The following is a 12,614-nucleotide window of genomic DNA, read 5'->3' as shown; positions in this document are numbered from 1 at the left end:
GAATCAGTAGAAGCACATTTGGCGGCGATTACAGCTTTGAGTCGTCTTGGGTATGTATCAGCTCTGCACATCTGGATTTGGGGATTTTCTCCCATTCTTCATTGCAGATTTTCTCAGGCTTTGTTAAATTAGATTGTAAGCAGATTTTCAATGGAATTAGCTGGGCCACTGAAGGACTTTCACATTCTTGTTCTGAAGCCATTCCAGCGTTGCCTTGGCTGTATGTTTGCGGTCATTGTCCTGTTGGAACGCAAATCTTGGACATCTATGGACAGTTCTCTGGACTTCATGGTATAGCTTCTGCTCTGACAACTGTGGACCCTCATATAGACAGGTGTGTTTCTTTCTTAATCCTGTCCAAACAATTGAATTGGCCACAGGTGGTCCACAGGATGATCAAAGGAAATTGGATGCACCGGAGCTCAATTTGGAGTGTAATAGCAAAGGGGTGTGAATACTTATGTAAATGAGATATTTATGTGTTTCATTTTCAATACATTTGCACAAATCTCAAAAAACATGTTTTCACTTTGTCATTATGGGGTATTGTGTGTAGATGGGTGAGAAAACAAATATATAATACATTTTGAATTCAGACTAACACAAAAAAAATGGAATTAGTCAAGGAGTATGAATCATTTCTGAAGGCACTGTATGTAAAAAAGCTCATTCATGTTAGGCGCACAAATGGGGCCGCAATAAATCAGATCGGGACCGCATGTTTGACACTACTGCTGTAAATGGGGGCTGTTGATTTAGCTTTGTTTCTTCAGTGTTTAGGTGCTGAGTAGACCTGTCGTAAAGGTGGAGCTGTCGGTGAGGCCCCGTCTCTGGTCTTATTGTCTTCCCTGCCGGGAGGCTTCCCTTCCTGGTCCTCCCAGGCTGTCTGTCTGTCTATCCTGGCTGTCTGTGTCCTGGCTCCTGGCTGGGCTTTGAGGCAGCTGTGCTGATAAACCTGCAGGATTAAGAGGCCTGTTCAACCTGCACAGCACACGCTCACAAAGGATTAGAGGGACAGGAGCCACTCTGTCCTTTAGCACTACCACAGTCCCTCAGGGACAGAGAGGGGAGATAATGGGGGTCGGTGAAAAGGGGAAGGCTCTCTCATTAGAGCGGTCACCCCATTACATTGACTGCATAAAACTATTGGTAATAAAGATGCTAAGTAAATGTAGAGGGTGAACTGTTATCAAATACATGCCCTTTTATTTAGAGCACATAAAGTATGTACACATTTTTTATGTTGTGTGTAAATAAACAGAAGGTGACCTCTATTGGATAAAAGTTGCAACTGCATCCCATGAGAAGGACAGTCAGTGAATTCATATTTATTTGGTAAATGTCCCCCCCATGAGGTTGACAAGTGAATTGCTTCTTATGACAGGTAGGCAGGAGCTGGTTTTATCCATTGGCTTTTGGTATAAAGTGATGAAGGACACCGTGACTCAATACACAGTACTTCAATTCAAATTTTAATGTTTAAAATGCTATATAAATTAGGTTCATCATTTGAAATCTACAGGGCATTCAGAGATTTGATGTGAGCAATGCACATAACCATTTTCCAGGTATATATACAGTACAAACCCAAGCATGTTTCTTGCAAATTAATAAATATATGCATTGACTTTGTTCTTTTGATGTCACCCGCACTATAGAATGACTCCCCTCAGTTTCCAACAATTAGCAAATACATTACAATTTCTGAAATAACCTTTCTGGGAAAAAATGCTTTCAAAATAGTATGAAGTATGACAACCCAATAGTGACATGTAAATGTATGTGCCAAATACTGTTTGGCATTGTGTTGACCAAATTGAAGGAACTGAAAATATGGATTCCACTAATGGAAACTCTTACAGACTGAAATCGTTAACACAAAAAGACATGAAAGAAGTGTAACCCTACACAACTAAACGTTCAGTTGTTCAAACAAGCATGCAAAAGCCACGCAAACAAAACATCACTCATAGACAACTTAAGAACACCTATGTGAGAATGCTACTCATTGACTACAGCTCAGCGTAGTGCAACCTCAAAGCTTATCAATAAGCTAAGGACCCTGGGACTAAACACCTCCCTCTGCAACTGGATCCTATAATTCCTGATGGGTAACCCTCCAGGTGGTAAGGGTAGGTAACAACACATGCTGATCCTCAACACAGGGGCCCCTCAGGGGTGCATGCTCGGTCCCCTCCTGTACTCCCTGTTCACTCATGACTGCACGGCCAGGCACAACTCCAACACCATCATTAAGTTTGCCGATGACACAACAGTGGTAGGCCTGATCAGCGACAACGATGAGACAGCCTATAGGGAGGTCAGAGATCTGGCCGTGGTGCCAGGACAACAACCTCTCCCTCAACGTGATCAAGACAAAGGAGATGATTGTGGACTACAGGAAAAAGAGGACCGAGCCCACACCCCATTCTCACCGACGGGACTGCAGTGGAGCAGGTTGAGCGCTTCAAGTTCCTCGGTGCTCACATCACCAACAAACTATCATGGTCCAAGCACACCAAGACAGTGAAGAGGGCACAACAAAACCTATTCCCCCTCAGGAGACTGAAAAGATTTGGCATGGGTCCTCAGATTGTCAAAAGGTTCTACAGCTGCACCATCGAGAGCATCCTGACTGGTTGCATCACTGCCTGGTATGGCAATTGCTCGGCCTCCGACCACAAGGCACTACAGAGGGTAGTGTGTACGGCCCAGTACATCCCTGGGACCAAGCTTCCTGCCCCCCCCCCCCTTTTACACTGCTGCTTCTCTCTGTTGTCATCTATGCATAGTCACTTTAAAAACTCTACCTACATGTACATATTACCTCAACTAACCGATGAGCACATACCTACATTCACATTGACTCTGTACCGGTACCCCCCTGTATATAGTCTCGCTATTGTTATTTTACTGCTGCTCTTTAATTACTTGTTACTTTTATTTCTTATTCTTATCCGTATTTGTTTTTTTAAACTGCATTGTTGGTTAGGGGCTCGTAAGTAAGCATTTCACTGTAAGGTCTACACCTGTTGTATTTGGTGCATGTGACTAATAAAATGTGATTTGAAGTCACTAAAACCACTAATGGTGGTTATAATCTTTAAAGGCATGGGATAGTTGACTTCCCAGTAGCTACCAGGCAGTGATGGCATTATCTCACATTTCTTGGCAGAGTTACAGTAGGAATTTTATGAGTCATGTGCAATGCGAATCAATAGCAGGAATATTCTCCCCTCTCACAGAGAAAGAGATGCTGTATTAAAATAACACTGGCCAGATCTCAGAATATCACTTCTGAATGTCTCTTACCTGTGGTGAATCATGTGTAGCAGCATCAGACCGCACCAAGAGCTGTGCTAGACCTGTACGAATTAAAAAACCCTCAACACGGAATATGCCACTTTCTGTCCAGTAGCAACTCATCATGGGCCAAACTATCAACATTCAGTAGGGAGGGATTTAAAAGGAGGGACAGAAAAGTAATAATAGAAATGGTGACACGGATGAAAACGTCTTCTTTGAAATAGAATCCTCAACCCTCAAAAGATGGAATGTCCCATCACCTGAGAGAAAGGACGAAAAACTGAAGGCAAAGAAAGTAACAAGCAGGATGCTGCTGCAGTCCGGTTTGGGGGACAACATCACACGCTATAGTCCAGCTCTGCATTCAGCGTTGTGCACATCTCATAGATGGCATCAACAGTGGCTGTGAAATTGACGAGGCACTGGCGTACACTAGCCATGCAGTCCTCTTCTGTGACCTCTTGACCTTTTGACAGGGCCTTGATAAAGTGTGACTTGTAGGGTGCTGCAAGCAACACCGCCTGGAGTGGACAGGGAGAAATACAGCTGTGTGTGTGTGTGTACTCAAATACGTGTATATTTGAGTACATGTTATTTAAATACTTATTTTCTGTGTATTTGAGTATTTTCAAATGATATGGCCTGAATCAACTACTTATATTGGAAGTATTTGAAAGTATTATCAAATAATTTCACAAACACTTTACTTGACATCCAATGTCATAACACAATATGACCAATATTACATCTAAGCTGCAGGTTTAGAAGAAATATCAGCCCGCGCAGAGAAGCACGAGATTGAACTTCACTTAATTTTGTATTGTTTTCCCCTTTAGTTAACACTATCAATGTTTTGCTCTACTTTGGGAATTTTGGTCGAATCAACGCAATATTAGCCACTTTCAATGTAACATACCAAAGCAAAACTAACTGTGCAAGAGATGTTCATGTGGGCAGAGTGTATTGGAGTAGGATTCTATTGCAGTGACAGGCACTACTCAGGCCCCTACTCCACACAGAACGGTGCACCATAACCTGCAGAGCTGCAGTAGGCCTATAAACAGCAATTTCCATATATGGATCTGTGACATTCACTTTGAACTGGAATGTGTTTATAGCATGAGCCGTCACGAGTAGATGAGCTTGTTTTGATATCAAAGTGAGAGCTGCATGTAGCCACCTGTGCACATTTGTTCATATCCTTTGCTAGTTAGTGAGTTATTAGCCCAGTTATAGCTAATTTCTAGTCAGCAATGGGGGAGGGATTGCTTTCTACAAGAGCACAAAATATGTGCCTTTCTAGCCATCTTTGAAAAACTAATCAGGTAAAGGGGTAGTGTTGTATTTTGAGACGGTCTTGAATAAGCTAAATAGACAATAGGTAGAGAGTAGAGAGTAGCATAATTTGTCTGATTCTCTCTAATAATTGTATAGTAATAATATATATATTTTTAAATGTAAAGAGGTTTCTTGCATCAAACATCACATTTTAAGTCACCTCCTTGTCTGAAGGATAAACAGGTTAATGTCAAGCCCTGCATGTTCTCCTGGAATGTCTCATGGAATGTAGGCCAACATTGAACACCACACATTGGCTGCTACTGTAGGCTGAATGATAAAACAGCTATTTCCATGTTAAAGTGTTATGGGATGTATTTTCTCCATTGTTTTTGATGGTAGGCCACTCTGGTAGGCCTACATTATGATCAAATAGCCACAGTAGCCTACTTGGCCACTGTGCGTTGGGCCAGTAACCGAAAGGTTGCTGGTTCGAATCCCCAAGCTGACAAGGTAAACATCTGTCGTTCTGCCCCTGAGCAAGGCAGTTAACCCATTGTTCCCCGGGCACCGAAGAGGTGGATGTCGATTATGGCAGCCCCCCGCACCTTTCTGATTCAGAGGGGTTGGGTTAAATGTGGAAGACATATTTCAGTTGAATGCATTCAGTTGTACAACTGACGAGGTCATAACCATGTCATAATATGTCATAACACTGTCATATATTTAGGACTGTTGTGATATATATTGCGTTATTTTATGGCTGGTTATGACACCTACATAAGAGTGTCAAAACCCACCACACAAGGCAAAACAGTTCATTACACCATAGCCTCAACAGTATGTTTATGTTATTTTAAGCATTTTCTGAAATTGACCGTCTTAAATTATCATTGTAATTGCACACACATTGATGTCAGACATGCAACCTACCCAAATGCTCTGTTCCGGATGACAGGGATGAATGCTGGAGCAGATTTCAGGAGCAGGACAAGACACCCTCTTGGTGACTGACGACTGACATAAGGGCATGTACGTGATAATCATATAAGCCAGACAGTCATATGACGGTCATAATCCTTGACAATGTCATAAAGTGTATTTTCTTGGTCCAAGTGACACAGGATGGTCATAATGCTTCATGACAGTGTCGACTTAGTTAAAATATGATTTCAAACAACAACAAAGGACTTAAGAAACAAACTTTCAAATGAAAGGAAACTTCTTGGCAGGGAGCAAATACATTTAAAGAAATGTGAGTTTTAACACCCTTATGTAGGTGTCATAACCAGCCACAAAATAATGCAATATAAGTCACAACAGGTGTCCATGTATGGGTCATGACAGTGTTATGACCATATTATATCAGTTATGAAATTATGACATGGTTATGAGCGTGTCAGAAAGTGTTATGATGCTGGGTGTCAAGTAAAGGGTTACCATATTTTCCTATAAATAGCCTACTATTTGAAAATATTTTCAAATACATCTTTCAAATATTAGTTTACATTTGAGTCATTTAGCAGACGCTCTTATCTAGAGCGACTTACAGTTAGTGCATTATCACAGTTGTATTAAGTACATTATTATTTAAAATCCACTCTTCTTTGAAGAGATAGGGTTTCAGATGTTTTCGGAAGATTGTATATTTTCAAATACCTGGTTTAATGCATGGGAGTGTATTTGAGTCAGTGTATTTGAGTATTTTCAAATACTTTCCAAGTGTATTTCCAAATGTATTCCCATATTCAACTACTTGCCTTTTCAAATAAAACTTTTCTAAATACTTACTTCCAAATGTCTTTGAAAGTAATACCCTAAATTGTATTTGAACCCAGGTCTGTTACATAGTACACCTTCACTGAGCAGTTCATACACACTCAAATTCAATTATGTAGTTTTCAGTTATTAGATTTATACATGCTTCGCTTTGGGTGAATGAAGTTCAATATGAAAGCAATACACTCAGAGGTGCTTGAGCACCAGGGTTAAGTAGAAAACCCGGTCAAGGGTCAAAGGACGTCAAGACTATGGTACCACATGACTAGTCACATGGTCTCACCTTAAAGATCTTCTGCACGAGACAGCCGTGGTATTTCTTCAGGGCCTGGTCGTAGGCTTTGGTGATGTTAACACGGATGAGGTGAGGGTTGTTCTCGTCTTTCTCTCCGTCTGCCAAGCTCTGCAGTAGGATCTGAATGAAACAGAGACCTCTGTGGGAGAGGACAATCAGCTTAACTCACCTGATTTCAGTCCCACCATTATTCACGAAGTGTAGGTCTCTATCTAGGCATAAGCACACAATTTCACGGCCTTTAGGCAGTACAAACCTCTAACACATTCAGATGTGATGATTCTGAGCTCACCTCTTCAGCCACATTAGGGCCAAGGTGGCTCCCACTTTGGGCCACTCTGTGCCATGTGTCTCCTTCTCTGCCTCCACTATCTGCTGTAGAGTTGCATACTTGGCAGGGTCCTTGTCAAACACACCTCGGATTTTCTGGAAGGAAAATATTACCATCCAAATGTTAAGGCTTAGGCATTAGTTATAGACGTAAGTTGCAGTAGGGTTACACACAAGGCACAATTACAGTGTGTGGAAAACATGCTTACTGTTATATTGCCACTGATGTCTGATTTGATAGGCGCAAATACTTTTGACCCCAGGCAGTCTGGAAAGAAGGAGAGGAATGAAACATTGAATTGAAATGCAATCAAGCAGTTGTGAGTATATGCAGACTCAGCATCTTGGACGTAGCTGGACACCTTCTTGGGGGGAGGAAAAGATTGTAAATTGAATTTTTCTCCCACAATGCTTATGGGAATTCTATGATTGTTTCTTGTTGGGCAATCAATAGAGAAAATGGTCCATTCATATAATCTGAAGTCACAAGGAGGTCAATGCAGTGTGTAGTGTGGGAGGAAAGAGGGGCTACAGCAGCTCCATACAAACCCACATTCACATGGTTCCTCTTGTGCTGGGGTTTCACTCCTTTGGTTTCACTACCTTAATACAATACTTAATTAAAATCAGATTCGTAAACCTTATGCCTAGACTATTCATTGAAATTACCAAGATATCAAAAAAACATTGTGCAAGGTTGTTACAGACAATAGCCCATTTAAATCCCAAGATGAGCCTATGATTGAACCATCCACAAAGATACTTGCGGCTCATTCAAAATTCCATTATGGTACTTTATTAGTATTGGTGATAGTAATCTTTGCAAGTCTGACATTGACCAAGTAATTATAACGCTGTACTCACTCCACATAATGTTATTATTCACCTAGGTCAATGGCTCCCGAGTGGCGCAGCATTCTAAGGCACTACATCTCAGTGCTAGAGGCGTCACTACAGACACCCTGGTTCGGATCCAGGCTGTATCACAACTGGCCGTGATTGGGAGTTCCTGGTGGACATTCCTGCAGTCAGCGTGCCAATTGCACACTCCCTCAAAACTTGAGATATCTATTGTGTTGTGGGACATAACTGCACATTTTAGAGTGGCCTTTTGTGCCCGGCACAAGGTACACCTGTGTAATGATCATGCCGTTTAATCAGCTTTGTCGATACGCCACACCTGTCAGGTGGCAAAGGAGAAATTCTCACTTACAGGGATGTAAACAAATTGGTGCACAAAATTAGAGCAATTTGCTTTTGTGTGCATCAAACATTTCTGCTATCCTCTATTTCAGCTTATGAAACTAACACTTTACATGTTGCATTTATATTTCAGTTTAGTATTGATGACTGGGGGCTCTGTTTTGAAACCTCCATCTTGGGACTCCCCGTCCATTGTATAAAATATTTTGGAAGCCATAGAAATGCATTCATTCATGTCTACATTTGTTTTTGCCACATTTATTCTACTACAGCCACCTTAATGCATACTTTTATATATGAACTAAACAAAACTTTTTTTCTTAGTATAACTTCTATAAAGTTCTAATGTTATTGCCTCCACTACTTAAATAGCCTATATTAAACATTTAAATTAAATACTGTAGAGCTCCATTCATTCCTATGGAAGACTGCCAATATGGCCGGCTGGTGGCTTCAAACCCTCTTATTGGCCATTACATAGCATCAGCAATCCGAGGTTTATATACATAACTCGATCTGACTCTTCCGAGTAGGTAAGCAAGTCAGAAATTCCGACATGACATGAACGTGGCATATCAAACCTGTGTTTTGTTAAGACTAAATAACAATGTAAGTTTAGTTTATTTCAAAATGTCGTTAGACAATCATGGATAGTGAGACAGAAAGAGAATGAAGCGACAATATTTTCTAGATAAAAGGTATCGTTGAAGGCGAGCTTGAGCGACTACAATTTCATGAAGAACAAGGATAGTCAGGTGGTCTACTCACCAAACAAAAGGTGGAAGATATGCCACTGACTCCAGAAACAACTTTGTATTCACTGCGTTGTCGGCTGGAAGCTTTCCGAATTGGTTATCCATTAATAGTGCTATCGTTTTCTGAAATAATACGACTAACCTGAATGATCACAATTGCTTTCTTCCGTGTTCACTGTGCAAGGCAATTGAACTGTATACTTTGGCAAGGAACACCAAGTTTGCGTGGGAGTGCTTCTCACTTTACGTCCATTCAAGAGTTATTTTATTTTTTTAAAACATGTTTGAATGAAATACGCGAATGGCATGTCACGTTTAGACACAGAACACACCTGTGATTTATTAAATGGGCAACGCTACTGTACAAAACATTACTCTGATAAAATTAGCAATAAAGAAAAAAAAATGGAACAATTAAATCGGAAGGATATGACAGAACAAACTGTCGCCTAATAGTTGAGGTAGGCCTATTCATTATTTATAGATTGAGTAATATAAAGCAAACTAGTAGTCGAGTTATAAATTCAAGTTTATTACTTTAAAAAAAGGCAGTTCTTTATTTCAATCACAATGTAATTAACTGTATGACTGTTGTCTGGCTCATAACACGCAATGGCACACAATTGATCCTCACTCCCCACACCCCTGGACAACACATGACCCCCACATGACTGTATGGCCCATAATACATATAAAAAGGACAAATGCTTTTAACACATCTTAAAACCCTATTAGATGAACATGTTTTACCACTTGCAGCACAAGAAAGACAATGTAAATTATGGGACACACACACATAGGCTGGGTTTAGCACACACACACAGAGTGAGAGATCACAAGCACATCTGATTGCCTGTGGATATATTGAAATCCAAATGCTGTATAGAAGACATCACCAATATGAAAACTTGCATGCCTTAAAACAGCACAGAATACGAGGGAACTTTACCTGTTAAAAAGTTTAAGAAAATAAAATGTTGACAATTTGTCAAGTGTGAGATTGTATTCATACATAGAATATAGAGATGGGTTGTATGAATTAAGAATAGATGGTTTGTACATTTTTATACTTATCTTTTTTATAAAACAAATTATAGAATTTGGGTCGGCTGTTTTGAGTATCCCTTTGGGATAAACGTCATAAAAAACACACTACACTAAAACAAAATTGATATTGGGCATGTGTGTGAGGTATGGCTACATTGGAGGTATGATCGTTTTTTTGCTATACCTTGAGCTCAAACAACTACGAAAAGAAACTGAACAATGGAAAACTGACTTGGGCGTTGTCCTCACCTTTATGGCTTTGGCATGAAACATAAAAATGGCATTAATGGAAAATACCTTGAGGAAAACGTTGTAATGGACGCATCATGGCTCAGTATTCCACTAAGCTACAATCAGGCCCATAATTGTTGGCACCCTTGATAAAGATCAGCAAAAAAAACTATCAAATAAATACAAATACTGAGCTATATTGTTGGCTCAAAAATAAAACAAGTCAAAATGATTGGCACCCCTGTTTTCAATAGTCTATCGCCCTCCCCTTGTGAGGATAAAGACACAGCCTTTTGCTCAAATGTATTATGAGATTGGAGAACACGTTGGGAGGGATCTTAGAGCATTCCTCGTGCTCTTATGGAGTGCCCTCTTCAATTTAAACCACTGGGTGTTCAAGTCTGGAGAATGAGATGGCCATTGGAAAATGTTGATTTTGTGGTCAATTAACAGTTTCTTTGTGGATTTTCACTAGAGCTTAGGGTTATTGTCTTGCTGGAAGATCCACTTGCAGCCAAGTGTCAGCCTCCTGGCATTAGCAACCAGGTTTTTGGTTCAAATGTCCTGGTACTGGGTAAAGTTCATGCTGCTGTTGACCTTAACACGGGCCCCAGGACCAGTGGAAGCAAAATAGTCCCATAACATCAAAGATCCACCAATCCAATGTGCCAATGCCGTTTATCAAACTCCAGGCAGTGCTATGGTCAGATGTATTTATTTTAGTATTTTTTTTGTTCATCATTATCAAGGGTGCCAATAATTATGGATCTGACTAGGTTTAAGATCCCAATGTGTTTGGCCTTGAATAAGAAGTTAAAAGCGAACTGTTTGAAAGCTTTGGACAGCCAACTGTCCTTGTTGTATAGCAGAGAGCACCAAGAACAAGCACTCCCAGCAACCACAAATGTTCAGCCACCTGAAATTGATCCAAGGCTGTTTAAAATGTGTAATGTTGCAAAATAGTAACGAATGTCTCTTTTTGAGGTAATCCCAGATAGATATACTCATACTGCTAGAGTATGATGACCTGCCTAACAGACAAACCGATGGACAAATCCCTTGGGTGACCCACATTTCGCAAGGTACACTTTCTGTAAACATTCTTCACTAGAAAATTTACTAAGACCAATTGAGTACTTTAAATAAAAAATGGTGGCATAAAAATAACAATGGTAACACTGATAAACACCAACTTGAAATTAGTACTGATAATATATATATATATTATCTCTCAAATATCTAAAAAGGGATGTTAGTCCTTGGGTTAAAAAAAACATCAGTTGCTGTTCTCTTTGGTTGTCACAGTGACGAGTTGCTTGGCAGCCTTGGCAATGTCATAGGCACACTGGATGACCTGCTGCGTGACCAGCTGCATGTCGGAGGGGCAAGGGTTGTGGGGCGAGGCCTTCTGGCACTCCCCATGGAGCCGGCTGGCACTAGAGGTGAGCAGCCGCAGAGACCCTCGCACTGTGTCTGAGCATGGCCTCTGAGTAAAGAGAGAGGAGACAGGAGGTACTGTTGGCAAAACATATGCCATTAACGGTCCTATTAACACTGCAGTGTAAGGAGTGGATTTACTGCCATTGTGTGTGTGTGTGATTGCATAAACTTTTCTCGGCCACCCTGAAGAAAAGAGTGCAACATCTAACAACAGAACACCAGCTGAGCTAAGATGCAGGACATTCATTTCCCATCCATGTTTACCAAACAAAAAACCCTCTGGCTCTTGCATACAAAGGAGGAGTGTCTCAGTTGGTCATCCCAGCTTACCTTTGGAAACAGGATGGCCATCTCTCTCACAGCCACATGGATCCTTTCTGAGCACGGTACAAAGCTGAGGGGGGAGGAGGAAGAAAACATCAAATAATCGAGTGATCCTTTTTCCAACATAGGTGTTAGTAGATAACTCTGGCCCAGTTTTTTCTCTTCTCAGTAAGACAGTTAAACAAATATGTTGAATACTTAGGAATGTTTCCAGAAGCTTGCAAAGCCATTGATCCCCTTACTACATAAAGACACTTCTTAAAGAACAAAATCAGCAAGCCATGTCCTGGTGGAGGTTTATTAGTGGACAAGTGAGAGAATGAGCAGCCCTGTTTATGTCCACCATGGAGCAGACAAAATAGAATATACTGAAGGGTCTTCATTAATAGCAACCATGTGCTACATTTGAGGAAATCGAACACCAGTACTGCATGGATAATTCTTCAATTATGGTGGTAAATGGTGCCAAAGTCAAGGGACAGCCTGTAAAAACACTTTAAAATGACAAAAACATGACAAATATGGTTTCTGTTTTATTTAACTTATTTATTATTCAACACTGTAAATACCGTTGAAACTATTTAAAGATTTTCTATAAATTGTAATATTTGTAGCTACTTTTAAGT

At 40.5% G+C, this 12,614-nt stretch overlaps 2 protein-coding genes across 7 annotated transcripts in view; both read right to left on the bottom strand.

Annotated features, from left to right (window-relative positions):
• Window positions 1–1,451: 1,451 nt before the first annotated feature.
• Window positions 1,452–9,199, bottom strand: LOC118388111 (glycolipid transfer protein-like). The gene is made up of 7 exons (XM_035776961.2): window positions 9,189–9,199; window positions 8,965–9,088; window positions 8,499–8,502; window positions 7,198–7,256; window positions 6,951–7,084; window positions 6,647–6,797; window positions 1,452–3,827 (listed from the first exon to the last, which is right to left on the bottom strand). The coding sequence occupies exons 1-7, from the start codon at window positions 9,197–9,199 to the stop codon at window positions 3,645–3,647; spliced, it is 666 nt and encodes a 221-aa protein (XP_035632854.1). The 3' UTR covers window positions 1,452–3,644.
• Window positions 9,200–9,457: 258 nt separating this feature from the next.
• Window positions 9,458–12,614, bottom strand: part of LOC118387700 (ARF GTPase-activating protein GIT2-like) — a 20,777-nt gene continuing 17,620 nt past the window's right edge. For all 6 annotated transcript variants that reach the window (XM_035776324.2, XM_052525788.1, XM_035776329.2 and 3 more), the window contains 2 exons: window positions 11,995–12,058; window positions 9,458–11,710 (listed from right to left, as the gene is read on the bottom strand). In XM_035776324.2, coding sequence (XP_035632217.1) covers window positions 11,501–11,710; window positions 11,995–12,058 — 274 coding nt within the window. In that variant the 3' untranslated portion in view covers window positions 9,458–11,500. The remainder of the gene's footprint in view (window positions 11,711–11,994; window positions 12,059–12,614) is intronic.

The sequence above is a fragment of the Oncorhynchus keta genome, chromosome 9 (assembly GCF_023373465.1).
Source record: "Oncorhynchus keta strain PuntledgeMale-10-30-2019 chromosome 9, Oket_V2, whole genome shotgun sequence".
Taxonomy (NCBI): domain Eukaryota; kingdom Metazoa; phylum Chordata; class Actinopteri; order Salmoniformes; family Salmonidae; genus Oncorhynchus; species Oncorhynchus keta.
This window is presented reverse-complemented; position numbering and strand designations above follow the sequence as displayed.

What these genes read in the sequence shown, in the direction of transcription:
- LOC118388111 (XM_035776961.2), bottom strand. An exon ending in ACATCAGTGGCAATATAACA is followed by an intron (nt 7,085 to 7,197) that starts GTAAGCATGTTT and finishes TTTTCCTTCCAG; the next exon opens with AAAATCCGAGGTGTGTTTGA. An exon ending in GCCCTAATGTGGCTGAAGAG is followed by an intron (nt 6,798 to 6,950) that starts GTGAGCTCAGAA and finishes CCTCTCCCACAG; the next exon opens with AGGTCTCTGTTTCATTCAGA.